Consider the following 23,729-nt stretch of genomic DNA (forward strand, 5'->3'; position numbering starts at 1 on the left):
AGTTCCCTTTACTATCTGCTACTCCACCAATCTTAATGTCATCTGCAAACTTGCTAATCAGACCACCTATACCTTCCTCCAGATCATTTATATGTATCACAAACAGTGGTCCCAATACGGATCCCTGTGACCACTGGTCACAGCTCTCCATTTTGAGAATCGTCCTTCCATTACCAGTGTTTCCTGATACCCGGCCAGTTCTCGATCCATCTAGCGAGTACATCCTGGACCCCATGCAACTTCACTTTATCCATCAGCTTACCATGGGGAAACTTATCAAATGCCTTACTGAAGTCCATTTTTATGACATCTACAGCCCTTCCCTCAATTTACTTTGTCACTTCCTCAAAGAATTCTATTAAGTTGGTAAGATAAGACCTTCCCTGCACAAAACCATGTGGCCTATCACCAATAAGCCCATTTTCTTCCAAATATAAATAGATCCTATCCCTCAGTATCTTCTCCAGCAGCTTCCCTATCACTGACGTCAGGTTCACTGGTCTACAATTACCTGGATCATCCCTGCTGCCCTCCTTAAACAAGGAGTCAACATTAGCAATTCTCCAGTCCTCTGGGGCCTCACTTGTGTTCAGGGATGCTGCAAAGACATCTGTGAAGGCCCCAGCTATTTCCTCTCTCACTTCCCTCAGTATCCTGGGATGGATTCCATCCAGACCTGAGGACTTGTCCACCTTCATGCCTTTCAGAATACCCAACACTTCCTCCATCCTCATGCTGACTTGATCTAGAGTAATCAAACATCTATCCTGAACCTCAACATCAGTCACGTCCCTCTCCTCAGTGAATACTGAAGCAAAGTACTCGTTAAGAATCTCACCCATTTTCTGACTCCACACGTATCTTAGAGGAAATGTGATGAAGATCTTTTTTCACTCAGGAGTAGTGAGATTCTAGAACTCACAGTTTGGAAGGGTGGTAGAGGCAAAAATCCTTAAAACATTTAAATAGAAGTTAGCTGAGCACTTTTGATACCATGGCATACAAGGCTATGGGTTAAATACTGGAAAATGGAATTAGAATAGTTAGGTGATTGTTTTGAACTCGCACAGACTTGATGGACCAAAGGGCGTTCTTCTATGCTCTGAATCATTGCTCTCACTGCAGTCGGAGATGCACACTCATCACCAATTATACTTGTAAAATTTTTGTTCAGATCAATAATCAGTGGGCGGCACGGTGGCACAGTGGTTAGCACTGCTGCCTCACAGCGCCTGAGACCTGGGTTCAATTCCCACCTCAGGCGACTGACTGTGTGGAGTTTGCACGTTCTCCCCGTGTCTGCGTGGGTTTCCTCCGGGTGCTCCGGTTTCCTCCCACAGTCCAAAGATGTGCAGGCCAGGTGAATTGGCCATGCTAAATTGCCCATAGTGTTAGGTAAGGGGTAAATGTAGATGTAGGGGTATGGGTGGGTTACGCTTCGGCGGGGCGGTGTGGACTTGTTGGGCCGAAGGGCCTGTTTCCACACTGTAAGTAATCTAATCTAATCTAATCTAATCTAATCTTCTTCACTGAAAATATGCAATCATATTCACATGAGAAACATACTGCATTGAACACTGGTGAGAAAAATAAAAACTTTTACAGTGCAGTATCACTAAAGGGGAAATAAAAAGCCAATCACATCCACATTGTTATGGACTAGGCCAGACCACTCAATACATTAAGCAGGCAGCCCAGACCATAACTTTGCAATTTGTTTTTATAAGTGTACAGTGAAAAGTACCTAGAGTAAGTTAACTAGGTTTACTACCAGGTTTTAAAAGAGACAAAAATGTATTCACAAAATTACACAATGGAACAAAGATAGAAGAAAGAACCCCTACAGAAGTCAGTCTATCCAAACTGGACTTAATTATGCTGTTCTGAATATATACAACAAGCAAACCCCCTGAAACAACAGTAAAAATTGAACAAATGCTTACAGATTGAAGTTGTAAGGGCAGAAGGAAAGAGAATTTTTGCAGCCTGTTCACACAGTCCACTGCTGAACTTTTAACTAGTTCTGGACTGAACTGCTCAGCTAGAGAGCTGACCATTCTTCCTTCATTATACAGGTCACATCTAAAACATGACCACATGGCCTGAAGTCTCATCTGTTTACATATAAACAAAAGGCCTCTCAAAATCCTCTCTCATCTCTGTACCAAACTAGTTACCCTGGGGCTGGGAGCTAGTTTACAGCCTCTCTGAAAATAACCCAAGGACCAGTATCCTTGAGAAAAGGAGCAGCTTTTAGAAAAAAAAGACCAGCTTTGTGACAACATTGAGAAACATGGTATGTGTACAGCTCTGAAGTATTGCAGGTATATTTGTAATTTGTGACATTGTTGATCACACCAGAAGAAAAATCAATGGTCTTGAAGGACAAAGACAGTGGATGACAGAAGGGAACATTTAACTTGAGAACTGGCAATTCATCCTTACCGCTCTCTGTCCCTTTTAGCTTGCTCTGCCATTTCATTTTTCAATTCTCTAAGTCGCTGCTGATGTTTTTGTTCTAATTCTTCCCTCTTATGTTGCTTTTCAGCATAGAACTGCTTTATCTAAAAACAAACAGATGAATCTTTTAGGTTTAGTGAATTCCAATGCATTAAAATGCAGTTTCAAAGTGGCTTTGATGTCTTGTAGGTAGAGGACTCCCCCAGGGGATACAAATCAGCAAGTCATTCTGAACCAGAGTACAAACATCCAATGCCAAATCTCAGTATTTGTAGGCAGCTGATTGTGTGATAGCATACCATATGTCCGAGCCACTCTGATCAATATCACTGTAGCCGGAAACAAACACAGATAACGTTGGAGAAATTCACCAGGTCTGGCAGCATCTGTGGAGAGAAACAGACCTGCCAAACCTGCTAAGACTCTCCAGCATTCTTTGTGGTTGTTTTAGATTTCCAGCTTCAAAATATTTTACTTTTATCAATGTAGCCTGATCTCATCTGAACTCCAACTCCTGCTATGCATTGGTTCACAAGTGTTACCTCTATCAGCCTTGAAATGCCCAAGTGATGCCAGAAATCTCATCTTCTTCTGTACAGTCCAACAACTTAAAAGTTCTCAAATGTAAGCCTCTCAACACCAGTGATGGTAATTCTGTGCCACTGATTTATGCCAAATTGTTATGTCTGAAAGCTGGGAGTAAAAATTCACTAGGTAAGGGTTCTTTTAACTATTAAAAGTGCAGACTCATTTCTTTAGGTTACAATTGTTTTATCTTTTTAAGTTTTTCTTTGTCGATTTTTGATTGCTCAAATCTTGCTTTATCTTTCTGTAACTAATTTTTCACTCAGATTTAAACTTTTCATAATCCTTATTGTACAGATTACACGGTCCTTCAATCTAATTAGTTCAGAAGAGATGCAGGTGCTTTCATAGAGTCAAAGAGATGTACAGCACAGAAACAGACCCTTTGGTCCAACTCATCCATGCCAACCAGATATCCTAAATTAAATTAATCTAGTCTCATTTGCCAGCATTTGGCCCATACTCCTCTCAACCCTTCTTATTCATATACCCATCCAGATGCCTTTTAAATCTTGCAATTGTAACCAGCCTCCACCACTTCTTCTGGCAGCTTATTCCACACATGCACCACAAAAAGTTGCTCTTTGGTCCCTTTTATATCTTTCCCCCTCACATTAAACCTATGTTTTGCATTCCCCCCACCCAGGGAAAAGACCTTGCCTATTTATTCAATCCATGCCAGTCAGGATTTTATAAACCTCTGCCAGGTCACCCCTCAGCCACCGACACCCGAGGGAAAATAGTCCCAGCCTATTCAGCCTCTCTCTATAGCTCAGATTCTCCAACTCTGGTAACATCCTTGTAAATCTTTTCTGAACCCTTCAAAGCTTCACAACATCCTTCCTGAGCAGGGAGACCAGAATTATACACAGTATTCCAAAAGTGACCTGACCAATGCCCTGTACAGTCGCAATATGTCTCAACATTCCTGATGAAGGGCTTTTGCCTGAAACGTTGATTTTACTGCTCCTCGGATGCAGCCTGAACTGCTGTGCTCTTCCAGCACCACTAATCCAGAATCTATACTCAATGCACTGACCAATAAAGGCAGTGTACCTTCGCTATCCTACCTACCTGTGACTCCACTTAAGGAATTATGAACTTGTACTCCAAGGTCTCTTTGTTCAGCAACATTCCCCAGGACCTAAACATTAAATGTTTAAGTCCTGCCCCTGATTTGCCTTTCCAAAATGCAGCACCTCACATTTATCTAAAATTAAACTCCATCTGCCACACCTCAGCCCATCTGATCATGCACATTCCAAAAGTCATGTTTCAATATGATGTTTTAAATTCACACTTTCAGCAACTTCTGATGGGAAACATAAAATGCAAGGCCCAAGTCTAACTGGCGTTGTCAAATGTCCTGCTGCAGTAAAAAAATCATCCAATGTACAACAGCAATTTTGAAATAATAGAGCAAACATTGCACTTTAGCAAGTGTTTTGTATATAAGAGAAAGCTATAATAAAGTAAATCGATTATTTTAAATTTAACAATCCAGAGTAGCAGATTAAGTGATGTCATTATGCTTAACAAACTATTAATATCAAATCACATGCTTCAGTCATTTCAATACTTATAGCACAATTGTGTTAAGAGGTTAGCCCTCAATGACAAAAATGTAGTGTAATTACATGAATCACTTTAGAGATCCTACACTCAGAGCTATGTGCAGAATCATATTTATTTCAGACTTCCAAAAAATTACAGCAATTAATTACAAAAACAGGACGAATAGGCAGAGCACCAAAGTCTATTATTCACATTGTACAGATCTCCTTACTTTTTCTTTATCCATGGTTCTACGGCACATTTCCTTTTCTCTTTCCTTCCTCTCTTGTTCCAATTCTCTTTCTCTCTTCTGCGCAGCAATAGCTGCTTCCAGTCTAGCCATTTCCTCTTGATGTGCACGCATTTCCTGAACCTAGTGAAATGTACTGTTCTTTTAATTAAGTAAAATCAAAATCATTGGAGAGCATAATATGTACTCTATGGAACAAGTAAAGAAACACATTAATCTTAATTTTTAAAAATTCATAAATTAAATGCAGGTAATTACAGGTATATATCCAGTTCATGGTTGATTTGATAAATTGTAATTCATCATGTTTCAATATTAGTTGTAGGTTTGGTGATTTCCAGATGAGACTTCATTCATAGGTTTCTTGATAACTTAGTTGGTAAATGTTCTGAGTAATGGGATACTGAACACAAAAGGTCAAGAGTATCCTAGGTTTCAATTATTAGTTTATGCTCTTGCTTGAGCTCCCTGAGCAGGCACAGGGGAAACATTATAATATGTTCCTAAAACAAACAAACATGTTTCTAATTTATGAGATAATCAGTTGTCTGTACAAAAATTCAGACAGGGGGCCATTCAGCAAATCTATCTGTGCAGGCAAAATAAAGGTTATCCAGTTCAAAATTTGCTTTTAACTTTTGATTCATGATCTTATAGATTCTTCAAATGCATATGCCAATACTTTTTAAATTTGATGAGAGTTCCTGCTTCTACCATCCCAACTGGCAATAAGTTCCAAATCCCAGACTTCAAACGTGAAAGAATTTCTCCTTAACTTGCTTCTAATAATTTTGTCAGTTACTGATATAAGTTATTATACAATCAACAAAGAGCGAGGAACTAATCTGTCAGGAACCAACTTAATATCTAAATGTTCCAAAGGGCCATACGCATAGCTGCCCTGGAGAGCCAGATTGTAAGGAACACTACAATGGCTTAAGGTAGTCTGTTAATTTGACAGCATGGCAAATTGAGTTAAAGATGAAATGTACTAACCTTTTTAAGGCTGAAGTATGATTATTTCAAAATCTGGGGGGCAGGGCAACCACAATATATAATGTGGTGACAGATGTGAACAAACCTAAAGCATCTTAATTTCTCCAGCACGCCCTGCTTTTCTTCAGATTTTCAGCATCCACAGTTCTTTGTTTTTATTCAATTAATTTAATGCTGGTCAGCAAAATCACCCCAATTAGTTGCAGAGAGAGAAAAAATCTAAGTTCAACACAATAAAACTAAAAAATGGAATGTCAATGTGCACAGGAATTAATGCATGCTATAACCCATAATGAATTGAGAAGCCGATGATATCATGGGAGGCAGTTGAAAAGTTTAAGCAAAAGAGCTGACTGACTTTTAGTCGTTTCCTAAAAGGAACGAGCAATGAAGAGAGTGTCAGCTATAATCTTTTGCAGGCAACAGACAAAAGATTACATTTATTCAACAACTGAAAGCTTACTGAAGAATACAGCAGAAATCTAGTTTTGTTTTGAAAACTACAGCACCTATCTCCAAGTATAATCAAATTGTCAGTCTACCAATATGAATATGAAAGCCTCAGAAAGGAGTGAAATGAGCATATTAAAAGAATTGTCACAGATTAAAAATGCTGGCAGAAAATAGAAATTGAAGGACACAGATGAAAGGTTGATAGACCAATTAAGTTAGGGTTCTGTACCCTGAACTGCAGAAAACACCAATTAGAAAGGACAAGCTCACAATACTGCAGGGTATGTTCACTACAAAACACATGAAGGCACAAGCAGACAGTTGAAGATCCTGATGACCAAAACAGCTAGACATCAGTTAAGCCAAGAGAAAGCCAGCAGGGTTTGTTCTTATTCCTGATGAAGGGTTTATGCGTGAAACACCCACTCTCCTGCTCCTCAGATGCTCCTTTACCTGCAGTGCTTTTTGAGCACCATACATTGACATGCGGAACCACCCAAATCAGACAGACAAAGAGAAGAATGTTAATCGCACAGTCTATATTACAAAAACAGACAGACAGTCCTGATGTACTAGGATTGAGCAGATGTGAAGGACTACAGATTGTCTCAACGAATCATGAGACAAAGAAGGGAGCTAAGGGTTGAAGATAGTACACTCAGTGAAAAGTACCCTGTAATCACAGGGTGATACAAAGAAGAATTGATACAAATGTACCCAGAATGTTCCAATTAAACAGTGGGACATTTTGAAGACTTGGAGTATCACATTTCTGTTAATCCAGCAACAAAGCCATTGATTCATTCATCCACATAACATACGAATAAAACTAAAAGGAAAGCTTGGAGGGGAATTCTAACTGGTGAAAAGAATGCACAAATTGGTTGATCTTCAATACTGGGCAGAACTTTATTGGGCCTGAATGATGGCAAGAAATCTGGAAGAACTGTGTGAGAAGTCTTGTGAGACATTTCTCAACTTGGGAATAACTAGTTGCATTTTCCAATTAAGTCCTGGGAATTGAATGAGATTCTCACTTGGCAGCAATAAGATGCATTTTATAGATATTATTGCTAGTTGTTAGCTTCATTAAAAGCACACGTCACCTCAGTTTTAATGCTGATTTCTAATCTATCAGATGCTGCACAGAAAGTTGATGCTGAAGATGCTTGACAAGGAAGTTAGAGTGGGTGCATGGTGACTCTAGCTTGTTGCTTGATCCACCAGCCCTCCACCTTGGGCACACGGCATCTCAGAGCACATCCCTTGAGCACTGACTACATGTACCCCTTGTCAACAATCCTTGGCAGTGGGCATGTGCCAACCTCTCTACATCATCATGGCACATCTTTGATCCACTTACAATAAGCTTGAGCACTTTAAAGCTGCACTTTGGATGCACCGGCAACTCGTTGAAATGTTGCTAAAAGGTAACTTTATATACTGGGACTAGGATCGAACCTGACAGATTGGATCACGCTGCATCTCAGGGCTGTTCACTTAATCTCTTAGCATCGCTCACTTTGAGCCTAGGTGCAACACACAGCATTTCTGCCTTTCCTTGCCTTAATATTTTGCACATTTTCCCTTCAGGTAGAAATGAAAGGCTCCTAATAGTTTAGTCTTTCCTTGCTATTTAGCACATACACAAAGCTAGGAAGCTTGTCATGGGTGCCAGCAGTCTTCAGTCAAGTCAAGGGCAGTACTTTTCATTCAGGAAGTCCCAGCACAGTAAATTAAGGGTAGCTGATGGGACAGTCAGGGTGATGATCCTTTCCTCTTGGGGGCAGGAGCCAAATGTTGGATAGCCTACCATCTTTCTTGACTCTTTCTGCTTTGTTATTGGCCATTTTCTCCTGGATTGAGAAAAAGGGAGGTATATAAGAAGATGCAAGTGGCTGGCAAAGCTATTAATGCTGATGTAAATTAGGGGAGGGGAAGTGGTGAGCTGTCCTAAATGACTAAGTAGTGTGGAGACCATGCTGGGTTGGCAGTGGTGATCTGCATTAAATAACAATAGTAAGTGGTAGAATGCAAGCCTTGGTGAGGACTGGGTACAGTGACAGATGGAATAAGTGTAAGTTAGCAGAGAGAAGATGATGGAGCACTTAAACTATACAGCAAACAAAGTCATTGATATTCTTTTCATATTGCTGCCCATTCCTCTGGATGGATGAGACTGCACATACATGGGAGGCTACCACAGATGGGGCTCCTCTGCTGAGGAAGAGGACATACCTCTTCTGCACCAAAACATCCAGGTTCTTGTTCACAAAGCAAGGTGCTAACTTCCTGAAATTTTTCATGTCCAGGGCAAATATCACAAATGATGCAAGACTGACAGCCTTTGTCCAGGTACTCAATGCCCTTTTAGAGATGGCATTGGCCCCAAAGTTGCCAGTCCACTCCAGGAGATCATGAGAGTGATGAGTTCTTGAGTATGGTGATCGTAAGATTAGGCTAATGTTGGATGAAAGAGTGTCCCTGCTGGGGAGGTGGGTAGTTAATGAGACACGTTTAGGATGATATGGTGAGAAAACCTGCCAGGGCCTCGCATAAAGAAATTTTCTGCGAAACCCTGGTTATTGACACTTGACAAAGAACCATAATACTCAGCACAGAATCTATGCATTGTTTGCATATGTTGGGCAGAAAACCCAGTTAAGGCAAAGGAGTTAGAATTTGACAAGTGCTTTGTTAAATATTTGTTGTGGTTTTGATTTGAGTATTCTTACACTATTCAATTTGTCAATTATGTTCTATTCAAATAATTGTTTTTGTTTCGATCATTTTAAGCATTTGATAGGGTGCGAAGGTTTGTTAAAAAATTGTAGCTGTCAACTTCATATCAAATAGGTTGGCATAACCATGTCTAAAACAATACACAATCTCAACATAATTTTTTTGTTACTATTGGAAGCCAAGAATACAATTTAAAAATTCACAATTTTTGTAATAGTGTAGGCAAAAGTAAAGTAAGGTATGGTTTAAGTCTTACATACTGTCCCTGATTTAAACAAGCAGCTGTTACATCAAATATGACAAAATTAAACTGTATTTGATACATATACTATAAGAGTTAATGTAATACTAGTTGATTTTCCAAGGAGTTGCAGACAGGATCTGAACATTAATTCAAGGGACATTGAGAATGTTACTTGGGATGACGGGGATAACTCAACCAGGATGTACTAACATATTTCCATCCGTATTTTAAAAGTCTCACATTATGTTTTTGTTTCTATTTTTATTTCTATTGAATAAACATTGAATTTATAGTTTCCAAGGAATCGTAGTGTTGACAGCCCCAGTGAATCATGCAGCATCTGCTATTGGCCAATTTTATACTGTGCACCCCTGGGCCCACAGATGAGGTAGATACAGCCTGCTCACTTATGACTTGCTTGGAGCTGAAATGCCCACTGCAGTTACCCTCATTATGCAGGTGCCAGAGGACATCCCTCCAACAGTTGCTGGACCCATTTCATTGAATGTGCATCTTTGTCATAGGGCTCCACAGGCACAGTCTGAGGGGCCAAGAAAACCTATTGAGAAAGTGCCCCATAATGGATCGTTTCCTTAGCTTCCTCATCATTATTGACCTCCCCAGTCTTTAGATAGTGTTTTTGATGGCTGGAGTTGAACCAGCTAGGTACAACTGGTATTTACTTCACAATTCCTCTCTTCAGCACCACTGACCAATCCACATTAGTGCTCTACATGGATTAATTCAAGTCAGTGCAGCATTTATATTCTCTCAGAATGCCATCATGTCTGGCTATGAGTTTTTTGGCTCTCTCAAGCAGCCTGCAGACTCAAAGCTATGAGCCATAGTTGCACAAACATAGAACTTAGAACATTACAGCGCAGTTCAGGTCCTTCAACCCTCGATGTTGCGCCGACCTGTCATACCAATCTGAAGCCCACCTAACCTACACTATTCCATGTACATCCATATGCTTGTCCAATGACAACTTAAATGTACTTAAAGTTGGCGAATTTACTACAGTTGCAGGCAAAGCATTCCATACCCTTACTACTCTCTGAGTAAAGAAACTACCCCTGACATCTGTCCTATATCTATCACCCCTCAATTTAAAGCTATGCCCCCTCGTGCTCACTGTCATCATACTTGGAAAAAGGCTCTCCCTGTCCACCCTATCTAACCCTCTGATTATCTTATATGTCTCTATTAAGTCACCTCTCAACCTTCTTCTCTCTAATGAAAACAGCCTCAAGTCCCTCAGCCTTTCCTCATAAGACCTTCCCTCCATACCAGGCAACATCCTAGTAAATCTCTTCTGCACCCTTTCCAAAGCTTCCAAATCCTTCTTATAATGCAGTGACCAGAACTGTACACAATACTCCCAAGTGCAGCTGCACTAGAGTTTTGTTCAGCTGTAGCATAACCTCATGGTTCTGGAATTCTGTCCCGCTATGAATAAAAGCTAAAACACTGTATGCCTTCTTAACAACCCTGTCAACCTGGGTGGTAACTTTCAAGGATCTGTGTACCTGGACACCTAGATCTCTCTGCTCATCTACACTACCAAGAATCTTACCATTAGCCCAGTACTTTGCATTCCGGTTACTCCGACCAAAGTGAATCACCTCACACTTGTCCGCATTAAACTTCATTTGCCACCTCTCAGCCCAGCTCTGCAGCTTATCTATGTCTCTCTGTAACCTACAATGCCATTATCCACAGCTCCACTGACTTTAGTGTCATCTGCAAATTTACCAACCAACCTTCTACGCCCTCATCCAGGTGGTTTATAAAAATGACAAACAGCAGTGGACCCAACACTGACCCTTGCGGTACACCACTGGTAACTGGACTCCAGGATGAACATTTCCCATCAACCACCACCCTCTGTCTTCTTTCGGCAAGCCAATTACTGATCCAAACTGCTATATCTCCCACAATCCCATTCTTCCGCATTTTGTACAATAGCCTACTGTGGGAAACCTTATTGAACGCCTTGCTGAAATTCATATACACCACATCAACTGGTTTACTCTCATCTACCTGTTTGGTTACCTTCTCAAAGAACTCAATAAGGCTGTAAGGAGTAAAGACTCAGTTTTAGTAAGTATTGAAACCATGAAATATCTTATCTGGATTTATGCCTTGTCAGAAAGTCATCTCAACACTGAAGATTAAAATCTGCAAATATTCACACACCAAACATTGTCACATCAGCCACTGTGCACAGCAATTTTTAGGAGCATAAGGAGATTATCAAGTTATTTTAATTATTTGTGGCAAATAAAGATAGAGGAACATTTGAATTTGGTCTGATGTTTGTATAAATCGATGTTTCTTCTCACCTTGTAGTTTAATTCAGCACAGATTTCCTGCTGCTTCCGTCTGTCATTTGCCAGCAATACGTCAGTCTCATGAGCAATACAAGCTTCAGCAAATATCATCACTGTCTTCATAAGCAAGTCTTTCTTGTCACGGGTCCAACTCTGAATCAGAACTCTCCGGTGCTCTTTCTTAAATTGAAATCCATCCCATAATCTCCAGTGATCAATCTGCAAGTAAGACTTTGTTACTTTCTCAATAAAAATCCATTTTTAGGCCATTTCTTTATCTATTGGTGTTCTGATCTGTTTCAAAAATCTTAAAAGATTCATATTTATTTACAGATATTAAATTCAATCGGTCAGCATTTTGAACCTCGACTTAAAAGGATGGAGCGTGTAATGATTTTTTTTCCCAAAACTAAGGTACACAAGACACGTGTAAAGCACTCTTCATATTGTACAATAAAATTCATTCATCTTAGTTTCCGAAGTGTAGTGTGAGAAATGTTGGTGCAATACCACATTAATCATGTTAATTCATAGAAAGTTAGGGACTTTTCAGGATATTGACACAGGTTCACTAGATTAGAATGCCCAAACTCATTGGAGCTGATTTTCACCTATCCTACAGATTTTCCACCTAATCTACAATGTGTCATGAAGCACCCAAATAGTGTAGCAAAGTAAGTAAAAGCTTCAGTCATTGAATCAGAAGTGGGTAGGGACAATGAATGTGCTTCATAAGATTTCCCAGTGTGCAAGACAAAAAGTTTAACCCACATTCTGGAATCAAATTGCTTTTTAAGTGAGCCCATGTGTTTTGTCTTCACAACTTTGTTTATATCTTCACTATGGAGAGACTTGATCACTTAGGATTATATTCTTTAAAAGAATAAGGGAGAATCTCAGAAACATCATAGTCAGAGAGTCATAGAGATGTACATCATGGAAACAGACCCTTCGGTCCAACCTGTCCATGCCGACCAGATATCCCAACCCAATCTAGTCCCACCTGCCAGCACCCTGCCGATATCCCTCCAAACCCTTCCTATTCAAATACCCATCCAAATGCCTTTTAAATATTGCAACTGTACCAGCCTCCACCACTTCCTCTGGTAGCTCATTCCAGACACGTACCACCCTCTGTGTGAAAAAGTTCCCCGCTCACGATAAACCTATGCCCTCTAATTCTGGACTCCCCGACCCCAGGGAAAAGACTTTACCTATTTATCCTATCCATGACCCTCATAATTTTGTAAACATCTATAAGGTCACCCCTCAACCTCCGACGCTCCAGGGAAAACAGCACCAGCCTGTACAGCCTCTCTCTCTAGCTCAAATCCTCCAACCCTGGCAACATCCTTGTAATTCTTTTCTGAACCCTTTCAAGTTTCACAACATCTTTCTGATAGGAAGGAGACCAGAATTGCACGCAATATTCCAACAGTGGCCTAATCAATGTCCTGTACAGCCGCAACATGACCTCCCAACTCCTGTACTCAATACCAATAAAGGAAAACATACCAAACGCCTTCTTCACTATCTTATCTACCTGCGACTCCACTTTCAAGGAGCTGTGAACCTGCACTCCCTTTGTTCAGCAGCACTCCCTAGGATCTTATCATGAAGTGTATAAGTCTTGCTAAGATTTGCTTTCCCAAAATGCAGCACCTCGCAGTTATCTGAATTAAACTCCATCTGCCACTTCTCAGCCCATTGGTCCATCTGGTCAAGATCCTGCTGTAATCTGAGGTAACCCTCTTCGCTGTGTGTTGCCTCTCAGGTGCCAGGGTTTGTGATGTCTCTGATCGTGTTTTCGGGATCGTTGAGGGGCATGGGGAGAAGCCCAAGTTGTGGTCCACATATGCACTAATGACAGAGGTAGGAAGAGAGATGGGGATTTAAGGCAGACATTTAGGGAGCTAGGGTGTAAGCATACAGCTGGAGCAAAGAAAGAGCTGTTGTCTTTGGTTGATTGCCCATGCTTTGTGCTGGGAAGGTAGCAGACACACATACACAGACAGAGAGAGAGACACAGACAGAGAGAGACACACACACACACACACAGACGTTGAACATGTGGCGATAGGGATGGTGCAGGAAGGAGGGTTTGGATTCCTAGGTAATTGGGGTTCTTTCTGGGGTAGGTGGGACCTCTACATGCAGGACGGTCTTCACCTGAACCAGAGGGGTACCAATATTCTGAGGGAGAAATTTGTGAATGCTCTTCAGGTGAGTTTAAACTAATTCAACAGGGGGATGGGAACAGAAATGGTAGTTCGAGTATACGCGAGGTTGAGACTAGTGAAGACAGAACTAAGATTTCAAGATTGCAAGAACGCACCAGCAAGCAAGAATTTCGTTTGAAGTGTGTCTACTTCAACACCCAGGAGCATCTGGAATAAGGGAGGTGAACTTGCAGCTTGGTTTGGTACCTGAGATTTCAACATTGTGGCCATTTCAGAGACATGGGTAGAGCAGGGACAGGAATGGTTATTGCAGGTTCCGGGATTTAGATGTTGCAGTAAGAACACAGAAAATGGTAAAAGAGGGGGTGGTGTGGCACTGTCAATCAAGGACAGTATTACGGTTGCAGAAAGGATGTTTGAGGAGTCATCTTCTGAGGTAGCATGGGCTGAGATTAGAAACAGGAAAGGAGAGGTTACCCTGTTGGGAGTTTTCTATAGGCCTCCAAATAGTACCAGAGAATTGGAGGATAGGATAGCAAAGATGATCCTCGATAGGAGCAAGAGTGACAGGGTGGTTGTTATGGGGGAATTTTAACTTTCCAAATATTACTATACTTCAAGTAGTTTAGGTGGGTCAGTTTTTGCCCAATGTGTGCAGGAGGGTTTCCTGACACAGTATGTAGAGAGGCCATCAAGGGGCGAGGCCACATTAGATTTGGTACTGAGTAATGAACCTGGCCAGATGTTCGATTTGGAGGTAAGTGAGGGCTTTGGTGATAGTGACCACAATTCGGTTACGTTTACTTTAGTGATGGAAAGGGATAGATACATACCGCAGGGCAAGGGTTTAGCTGGGGAAAAGGCAATTATGATGCAATTAGGCAAGATTTAGGATGCATAGGATGGGGAAGGAAGCTGCAGGGGTTGGAGCTTATTCAAGGACTATCGACTATGGATCCTTGATAAGTATATATCGACCAGGCAGGCAGGAAGTTGTTGAGCGCAGGAGCCACGGTTTACTAAGGAAATTGAATCACTTGTCAAGAGGAAGAAGGCAGCTTATGTTAGGATGAGATGTGAAGGCTCAGTTAGGGTGCCTAGAGTTACATGTTAGCCAGGAAAGACCTAAAGAGAGAACTAAGAAGAGTCAGGAGGACACATGAGAAGTCATTTGGTGGATAGGATCAAGGAAAACCCTAAGGCTTTCTATAGGTATTTCAAGAATAAAAGAATAACCTGGAGTAAGATTTGGGCCAATCAATCATAGTAGTGGGAAGTTGTGCGTGGAATCAGAGGAGATGGGGAAAATGCTAAATGAATACTTTTCGTCAGTATTCACACTAGAAAAAGACAATGTGGTGAGGAGAATACTGAGAATCAGGCTACTAGACCATATGGGATTGAGGTGCATAAGGAGGAGGTGTTAGTAATTCTGGAAAGTGTAAAAATAGATAAGTCTCCTGGGTTGAATGGGATTTATCCTAGGATTCTCTGGGAAGCCAGGGAGGAGATTGCTGAGCCTTTGGCTTTGATCTTTATACAGTCATCGAGTCATAGAGATATATAGCATGGAAACAGACCCTTCGGTCCAACCCGTCCATGCCGACAAGATATCCCAACCCAATCTAGTCCCACCTGCCAGCACCTGGCCCATATCCTTCCAAACCCTTCCTATTCATATACACATGTTGTCATTGTCAACATGAATAGATCCAGAAGACTGGAGAAAAGCAAATGTTGTTCCCTTGTTCAAGAAAGGGAGTAGAGACAACCCTGGAAATGATAGACCTGTGAGCCTCACTTCAGTTGTTGGTAAAGTGTTGGAAAGGGTTATAAGAGATAGGATTTATCATCTAGAAAGGAATACGTTGAATAAGGATAGTCAACACGGTTTTGTGAAGGGTAGGTCATGCCTCACAAACTTTATTGAGTTCTTTGAGAAGGTGACCAAACAGGTGAATGAGTGTAATGCAGTTGATGTATACATGGATTTCAGTAAGGCGTTTGATGAGGTTCCTCATGGTAGGCTATTGCACGAAATACGGAGGCATGGGATTGAGGGTGATTTAGCAGCTCGGATCAGAAATTGGCTAGCTGAGAAAAGACAGAGGCTGGTGATATTCATCCTGAAGTTCAGTTACTAGTGGGGTATCGCAAGGATCTGTTTTGGGTCCACTGTTGTTTGTCATTTTTATAAATGATCTGGTTGAGGGCATATAAGGATGGGTTAGTAAATTTGCAGAAGACACTAAAGTCAGTAGAGTTGTAGATAGTGACAAAGAATGTTGTAGGTTACAGAGAGACATAGATAAGCTGCTGAGCTGAGCTGAGAGGTGGCAAATGGAGTTTAATGCGGAAACGTGAGATGATTAACTTTAGAATGCAGAGTACTGGGCTAATGGTAAGATTCTTGGTTGTGTAGATGAGCAGAGAGATCTCAGTGTCCAGGTGCATAGATCTTTGAAAGCTGCCACCCAGGTTGAGAGGGTTGTTAAGAAGGCATACAGTGTGTTAGCTTTTATTGGTAGAGGGATTGAGTTTCGAAAACATCAGATCATGCTGCGGCTCTAGTGCGGCCACATTTGAAGTTTTGTGTACAGTTCTGGCCACCTCATTATAGGAAGGATGTAGAAGCTTTAGAAAGGGTTCAGAGGAGATTTACTAGGATGTTGCCTGGTATGCAGGGAAGGTCTTAAGAGGAAAGGCTGAGAGACTGAAGGCTATTTTCATTAGAGAAGAGAAGGTTGAGAAGTGACTTAATTAAGACATAAGGTTAGAGAGTTAGATAGGTTGGATAGTGACAGTCTTTTTCCTCAGATGGAGATGGCTAGCGTGAGGGAACATAGCTTTAAACTGAGGGGTGATAGATATAGAACAGATGTCAAAATTTAGTTTCTTTACCCTCTCTCTCTGACTCACTCTGTCTCCCTGGTTCTTCCCTCTCCGTCTGACACAGAGTCTGGGGGGTTGGTGGTGGTGAGGCTGTGTGTGGTGTGGTGGGGGTAGGGGTGAGATGCGGGAGGAGGGAAAATTGGGTCGAGACGGAATGCCTGCAATAATCATAGTTTCAGCAAGTTTAAGGGCATTTAAATGGTCACTGGATAGGCATATGGACAGGAATGGAATAGTATAGGTTAGATGGGCTTCAGATTGGTTCACAGGTCGGCGCAACATTGAGGGCCGAAGGGCCTGTACTGTGCTGTAATGTTTTATGTTCATATAGGGAGGGTCAATGGTTGAGGGACTGGCAGTGGACTGTGGGATCTTTAACAGAAGAAATACTATCAAAAGATTTCTGAACTAATCTTTGAATTAGTCAATGGCATCCACAACAGTGGAGTAATTATGCTTCTACAATTCATAGATGTCAAAGAGACAGCAACATGGACAATCAGAAACACACAGAGGACTAGTTCATGCCTCAAAGTGTGGAAGTTATCACAGGTGATCCAATTTGGTAAATGCCAAAATGAGTTCAGCACTGCAAGGTGCTGAAGTTCAAGGTTTAATAGGCCAGGGTTTCCTTTAGAGTTCAATTCTGACACTTGATAACAGCATCTTAACTGTCTCTAAGCACTGAATGTTCCCATTGTAAATAGTAACCAAAAGTGGACACTATAAGAGAGGAAATAATCTTAGAATAACATTTCAAAATCCCACATATAGGTCCTCTAAATTCAAAGTAAGGGACTAACCAGTTCTTGCCTGGACTTATGTGGCAACAACCTCAACAGCATATCCATGTAGAGCATATTTCGATTCTGTGTCTCATGAGAGTACAAATCCACAATAACTAGAAATGTCCAATGATCTTCTTCACTCCAACCACAATTCCTGAAAAAAAGGGAGAAATGCCTTTAACAGCAAAGTTAAACATAAATTTTTTTTTGCAGTATCAGAAAGAAAATCTAATTAGGTTGCATTTCCCCACTATTAATGCATTTAGACTGCTCAAGCACAAAAGAAAATTTTTCCAGGATGGCTTTTTTGGGTTTTATAATGTTTTTGGAAACCTCCTGTGATGGACACACATTGCATGTAGCTACTCGTCAGTTAAGGAATATAAAAATGCAAAAACAAAAACAAAAGAAACAGCTGTAGACTACTTGGTCCCTCAAGCTTGCTCTGTTACTCAATAGGATTGTAGCTGCCTCAGCTCCACTCTCCTGCCAGTTCCCACAAACCCTTGATTCCTTCGTAGATCAAAACTCTAATCTTGAATATATTGAATGATCCACCCTCCAATGTTAAAGAATTTCAAATATTCAGGACCCTCTGACAGAAGACATTCCAGCTGATCTTCACATTAAATGTGAAGATCAGTAGTGCCTCGACTTACGAACTTAATCCATTCCGGGACCCGGTTTGCGAACCAAAAAGTTCGCGAACTGAATCAATTTTTCCCATTGTTCAGATAGCGTAAGAATGCTTGGACGTAGCAACGAACGCTATTCACAGCGCACGCGCCAAAGACGAACTGAATGAGATCACGTGGGGCCAGAGAGCTTTTGCATTCAACAAGCGCGTAGCAAAGCAGAACAATGAAACCACGTGGTCGCACATAGGCTTTCTGTGTTCGTACCTTTGCTCGTACCTTAAATTTTGTACATACGTTGAAGCAAAATTTTACGTACAATCCTGTTCGTAAACTGATTTGTTCATGAATGGGCTCGTTCGTACGTCAAGGTGCTACTGTTCCTTAATTTGAAACTATGCTCTCTTTCCAGATTTTGCCATGAGGCAACTATCATCTTAGTACTTACCCTGTCAAGTACCATCACAATCTTATCATATGATCACCTTTTATTCTTATGCATATGCTACTGAAGGTTTGGTCTCAGCAATGCCATGTACAGTTCTAACAAAAGCTTTACTATTTTTATAAACCATTCTCCTTTCAAGAAACATTTTGTCTTTCTAATTAGTTACTCTATTTGCAAGCTAACCTTTCATAATTTGTCTCTATGGACACAAATTGCTCTATAACACAGCATTCTGTTGTGTGCATGTACATTGTACATGACTTAATCTGAACCTACATGCATTTGCATGTACAGAATGTCAGCCTAAGCTCAAGGCATCCTTCCAAGAAATACAGGCCCACCTCATCGTAGGACCTTGAGTTTGGAAAAGTATACCGAAACGTAGTCACTGCTGCAAATAATACAATTAGCAACAGAATTTTCTTGCTGATAGCTAAAAACTGTCTATCTTTCGCGTGGTGTACAAATACAAAAGTAAGCTTACTCTCGCTCAATTTTTAAATTTTTTTATGGACTAATGAGAAGGTTGATAATGAGCCTTAATGCAATGAGCATTGTCTGTATGGATTTTAACTGAAATGTTTTATAAAGTACCATATAAAGGGTGATCAACCTCATGGTCAGGAGGATCATTGTCAGCTTGAATTTTTTAAAATTTGGCTTAAAGACAGAAAAGAGCCAGTAGTGATAAATTGTTAGTTTTCAGACTGTAGGACGGTAGGTGTTAGGACAACTGCTTTTTGATGCATATAAATGATATGGATGTTGGAATGCAGAGTGAAATTGTTTGAAACTACCAAAATGAAAGAGTGTTAAACAGTGAAGATGATATAAATTGATTGTAGTAGAACATGAATAGGTTAGCTGAATGGGTAGACAAGTGGCAAATGGAATTGAATACAGATTATTGCAAGCTGATCTATTTTGCAGAAATGATTGAGGGAGACAATAGAGGTTTGTTCTAAAGAATGTACACTGAAGAGGATTTAAGGGGCATGTGCATAGATCTTTGCATATAAGAACACATATTGACAGAGTGATTAGTGTTATGACTTGGACAAGCCCCCAGTTTTATGTTTTGACCAAGATTGGAGCAGTGTACTGTCTCTTTCTAGTACCATGCAGTCCACTGACAACCTACTAAATGGTTTCCCAAAAGCTGGCATGGGACTGAGAGATACAATTTGTATGGAAGCTTCTGTTTTCCCTCAGTCTGACACACTGGCATATTTACAAAACTGCACCATGCCTTTATGAAATCCTGGTCATTAACAAAATTGACATGTGCTTCGATTTTCTGGATCCCTTAATGTCCAGCCATAGAAACTTCATGGGCTATGCTTAATATGTCCTGAAAATATTTGGGTGGCACCACTCTTGGCAAAATATTGAGTACTTTTCATTCTCTCGTCTGCAAGGAAGTCTCCACTTCCTCGTCAGAACCCTTTTTAACATTCTGGAATTCCCTTCAGTTTAATTTTGAGCCAATTGTTCTACTAGTTAGGTCTGGATCAGTCTGTTGATCCTCAGAAAGCTTATTGAACATCTCCTTCAGATTATTCAATTCCCTAAAGAAAGGCTCAGACAGCCATTTGTGTCAGGTTCTGTGATGCCAATGTGGCTGCTGCTGGAATGTGTTTGGTCACTGCTCAGATCACTACACATAAAGGATAAAGCCCTGGAATCTTTTCTGCAACTGCTTTGTATTCTTGACCTCACTTGGTATTTCTGTTACTAATGGAGAAGTTATGACTTTCACTCCAGCCATCACTCCCCAAGAGTAAGTCAATTCTACTTATAGGCAAACTACAAACAGTTACAGTTCAGATTTTAGGTCACGTTAGGAAGGAGTCAGTACAAAGGTGAGATAAACTCCTGCTAATACTGTTCATTAAAACCATTCAATGTGCTCTCTGGTGAAAGAGATATGCTAATCCCCAGCAAAATAGTTTGTTGCCTTCTGTACCGTAAACAAATATACAAGTTTGTCTGTCTTATCACCTGTCCTTCGTGGAGAAGTTTATGAAGAAAAACACCTTTGACCACAAGTCCATCAGGAAGTGGTCAGCACGTAGTGTCCTTGAGACCCTTCGGGAAAAGGAGAGGGTGGATCCTATCGAGCAGTTCCCTGAGCAGACTATCAAAGCCATTTGGCATAATGCCTCATTGCCAGAAATTTCCAACAAGCACAAAGACATGGCTTGGCTGGTGGTGAGCAGGGCTCTGCCTGTGAGATCCTTTATGCATGCCCGGACTCTCAGCTGCACCGCACGCTGCCCTCGAAGCGGCTGAGGGGGGGGAAACAAGACTGTCACACACCCCTTTCTGGAATGTGCCTACACAGAAGAAGTCTGGAGAGGAATGCAGTGGTGTTTGTCGAAGTTCGTCCCAAGCAGCGCCGTGACGCGGGACTCTGTGCTCTACGGTCTGCTCCCTGGGACGCACACCGAGACGAACATCAACTGTGCCTGGAGGATCATCAACTCGGTGAAGGACGCTCTCTGGACGGTCCGAAACCTGTTGATCTTCCAGCTGAAGGAGTTGACCCCGACTGAGTGTTGCAGACTGGCACATTCCAAGGTCCAGGACTACGTTTTAGGGGACGCACTGAAGCTTGGGGCAGCTGCCGCCAAGGCGCGGTGGGGAAAGACCACCGTGTAACATTTGCCTGCCTAAGAAGAACAGGGGGCCCACGCATTCATTTGGGCTCTGCTGACGCCTCAGCTAAATATATGGATATATGATGGATAAATGTACAGACCTGTGTATAAAAATGATAAATTCTGATCTCTGTATGTAAATGTTTATGTATGTATGGCATGACCAACTGTACAGACCATCAAATTATTTTATGAATAAAGTATATTTTTGAAATATAAAAAAAAGACTTTGTGAACCTGGCAAGTCCTATGGGTTTATCTGGAAACATCCAGCAATCCATACAAAGCCTTAAAGGGCATTACTTCCACTCTTAGCACCTTCCTTTCAGGGCTAATTTGGAGATCCCAGGGAATTCTCAGCTGTCCTTTCTCCTCTTTAGCTACTTTTCTCCTTTTAACACGCTTATCTTTCTCAGGTTTGTGGTGATGGAAAAGGGTTTGGGCTTATGGACAGGCCCATTTTAGCTGCTTGTCTGGCAGTTGAAATCTCTTGCTTTTAATATGCATTCTTACAATTGGAAACACTGGATTTTTGAACTCTTCCAGGGAGTTATTTCCGTAAGGGTCTCAAACATAATCTCTATCATTAATGCCTACATCCAACGATCAAAGTTATTTTGCTTTACCCTCTTAAATTCTAACTAATTCTAACTAAAAAGTATTCAGCAACTTCCAGAGATTCCAAAAGTTCTGCCTGTAAGCCTCAGAGGCTAACTCATATGCTCCAAGTGTAACCTTTTTTTTCCCTCTTACAATCTGTAGAAGCCTCCTCAGGAAGCATGACATGGACTTTGAGCTCTGTTAGAGAGCTTGCTTTGCACAAACAGTACCACCCCATCTTTTCAAACGAAATAAAATGCCTCCATTTCATCAAACTTCAGGAGGGTTTCTGCAAAGTTAAATAGCTTCCAACTGGTCTTGGGTTAGTGCCATACCTTGAAAACAAAACAAACTTGAGAAAAGTTCTCTGTAAGTTTTATAACAGAATGGATGAAATGATAATCCAGACTTCTAATATTGGTTTGTCAGAGATGAGAGATTATTCATCACTGATATGGCTTGAGCTGTAATTAAAATCTCATATTCTTTATTCAACAACACATAACAGCTTCAATGGATTTTACTGAGAATAGTGCATAATAACTTGAAGCTCAAATCCAAGCACAGATTCTGTGCTGATTATATTTACATAAGTTGTAACAATTGACCTGTGCAAGAACAAGTTATCGTTGACATCAACTTCCACGCTTCCAATAAGGTTTAGAAAAAAAATGTTCATGATATGGGCTTCACTGGCAAAGCTAACATTTATTGCCCATATCTAATTGGTCTAGGGAAGGTATGATGAGCCGATTTCTTGAATTACTACAGTCCTCGTCATAGGAGGTAGAGGCTGCAGGTTTAGCAGGTGTTAGTGGAGGAGCCTTTGTGAGTTGCTGCAGCGCATCTTGCAGATGGTGTATATTGTTGCAACTCAGCATTGGTGCAAAAGGGAGTTAATGTTGAACGTAGTGGCAGTTGGGGTACTAATTAAACAGCTTTAAAGTGTCTGGAACCAACAATGGCACTAATGAAGTGCTTGGTCATGGTGCTCATTAAAAGGCCCCATTGTCACAGTTTCAGATTTTCAGTCAGCAGGCACGGCAAGTTAATTGGAATTTGTGAGATTGCTTTACTGGATTCTTGTAGCTCCAGGAGTTTAAAAATTGCATCCAAGTAGCTATTAAGACACCAAACAGACCAGAAAACTCGATTCTTCAGTAGAAATGGTCTCCACTCACTCAATTCCTGTCTACATGTCTACAGTCAGGGCAACTGTAATAATACCTGGTTCCTGAGAGAGCACTAGCTACTGCACATCTTCAAGCCAACACACAGACTCTGTGGGTAGCTGCTAGGTGATAATATTCATTGCCTAAAGGGGTGGTCCATATTCCTGCCATGATTTGGAGATGCTGGTGTTGGACTGGGGTATACAAAGTTAAAAATCACACAACACCAGGTTATAGTCCAACAGGTTTAATTGGAAGCACACTAGCTTTCGGAGCGACGGTCCTTCATCAAGTGGTAGTGGGGGGCTCAATCCTAACACACAAAATTTATAGCAAAAATTTACAGTGTGATATAACTGCAATTATACATTGAAAAATTGATTGTCTGTTAAACCTTTCATCTGTTAGAATATCATGATAGTTTCACTTCTTTCATGTGTAAATCACAAAACCTTTTTTTAAAAAGTTGCATTCTCAGGTTAGCTGTTAACAATGGTGATAGCTAGACAATATGTTGAAGGTGTTAGACCCCTGTGTTCTCTATCTATGCCATGATGTTTAGATTGATTCTAATCTAAATTGTGAGATAATGGAGTTTTACATGAATTTATGCAGTTTTTGAGCTCAGAGTTCTACATGAATGCGTGCAGTTTTTGAGTAAAGTACAATGTAACCCTGCAAGTACAAATTCACCCCACAAAATATATGTGTGCATGTGTGTCTTTGTCTGTCTGTGT

General features: G+C 40.9%; 1 protein-coding gene across 4 annotated transcripts in view; it reads right to left on the minus strand.

The window, feature by feature from the left end:
* Positions 1–23,729, minus strand: part of LOC140482249 (coiled-coil domain-containing protein 148-like) — a 91,951-nt gene that overhangs the window by 12,117 nt on the left and 56,105 nt on the right. For all 4 annotated transcript variants that reach the window (XM_072579396.1, XM_072579394.1, XM_072579395.1 and 1 more), the window contains exons 9-12: positions 17,493–17,631; positions 11,630–11,836; positions 4,832–4,972; positions 2,446–2,564 (exon numbers count right to left, since the gene is read on the minus strand). In XM_072579396.1, the coding sequence (XP_072435497.1) occupies positions 2,446–2,564; positions 4,832–4,972; positions 11,630–11,836; positions 17,493–17,631 (606 nt within the window). The remainder of the gene's footprint in view (positions 1–2,445; positions 2,565–4,831; positions 4,973–11,629; positions 11,837–17,492; positions 17,632–23,729) is intronic.

This window comes from Chiloscyllium punctatum, chromosome 10, assembly GCF_047496795.1.
Source record: "Chiloscyllium punctatum isolate Juve2018m chromosome 10, sChiPun1.3, whole genome shotgun sequence".
Lineage (NCBI taxonomy): Eukaryota > Metazoa > Chordata > Chondrichthyes > Orectolobiformes > Hemiscylliidae > Chiloscyllium > Chiloscyllium punctatum.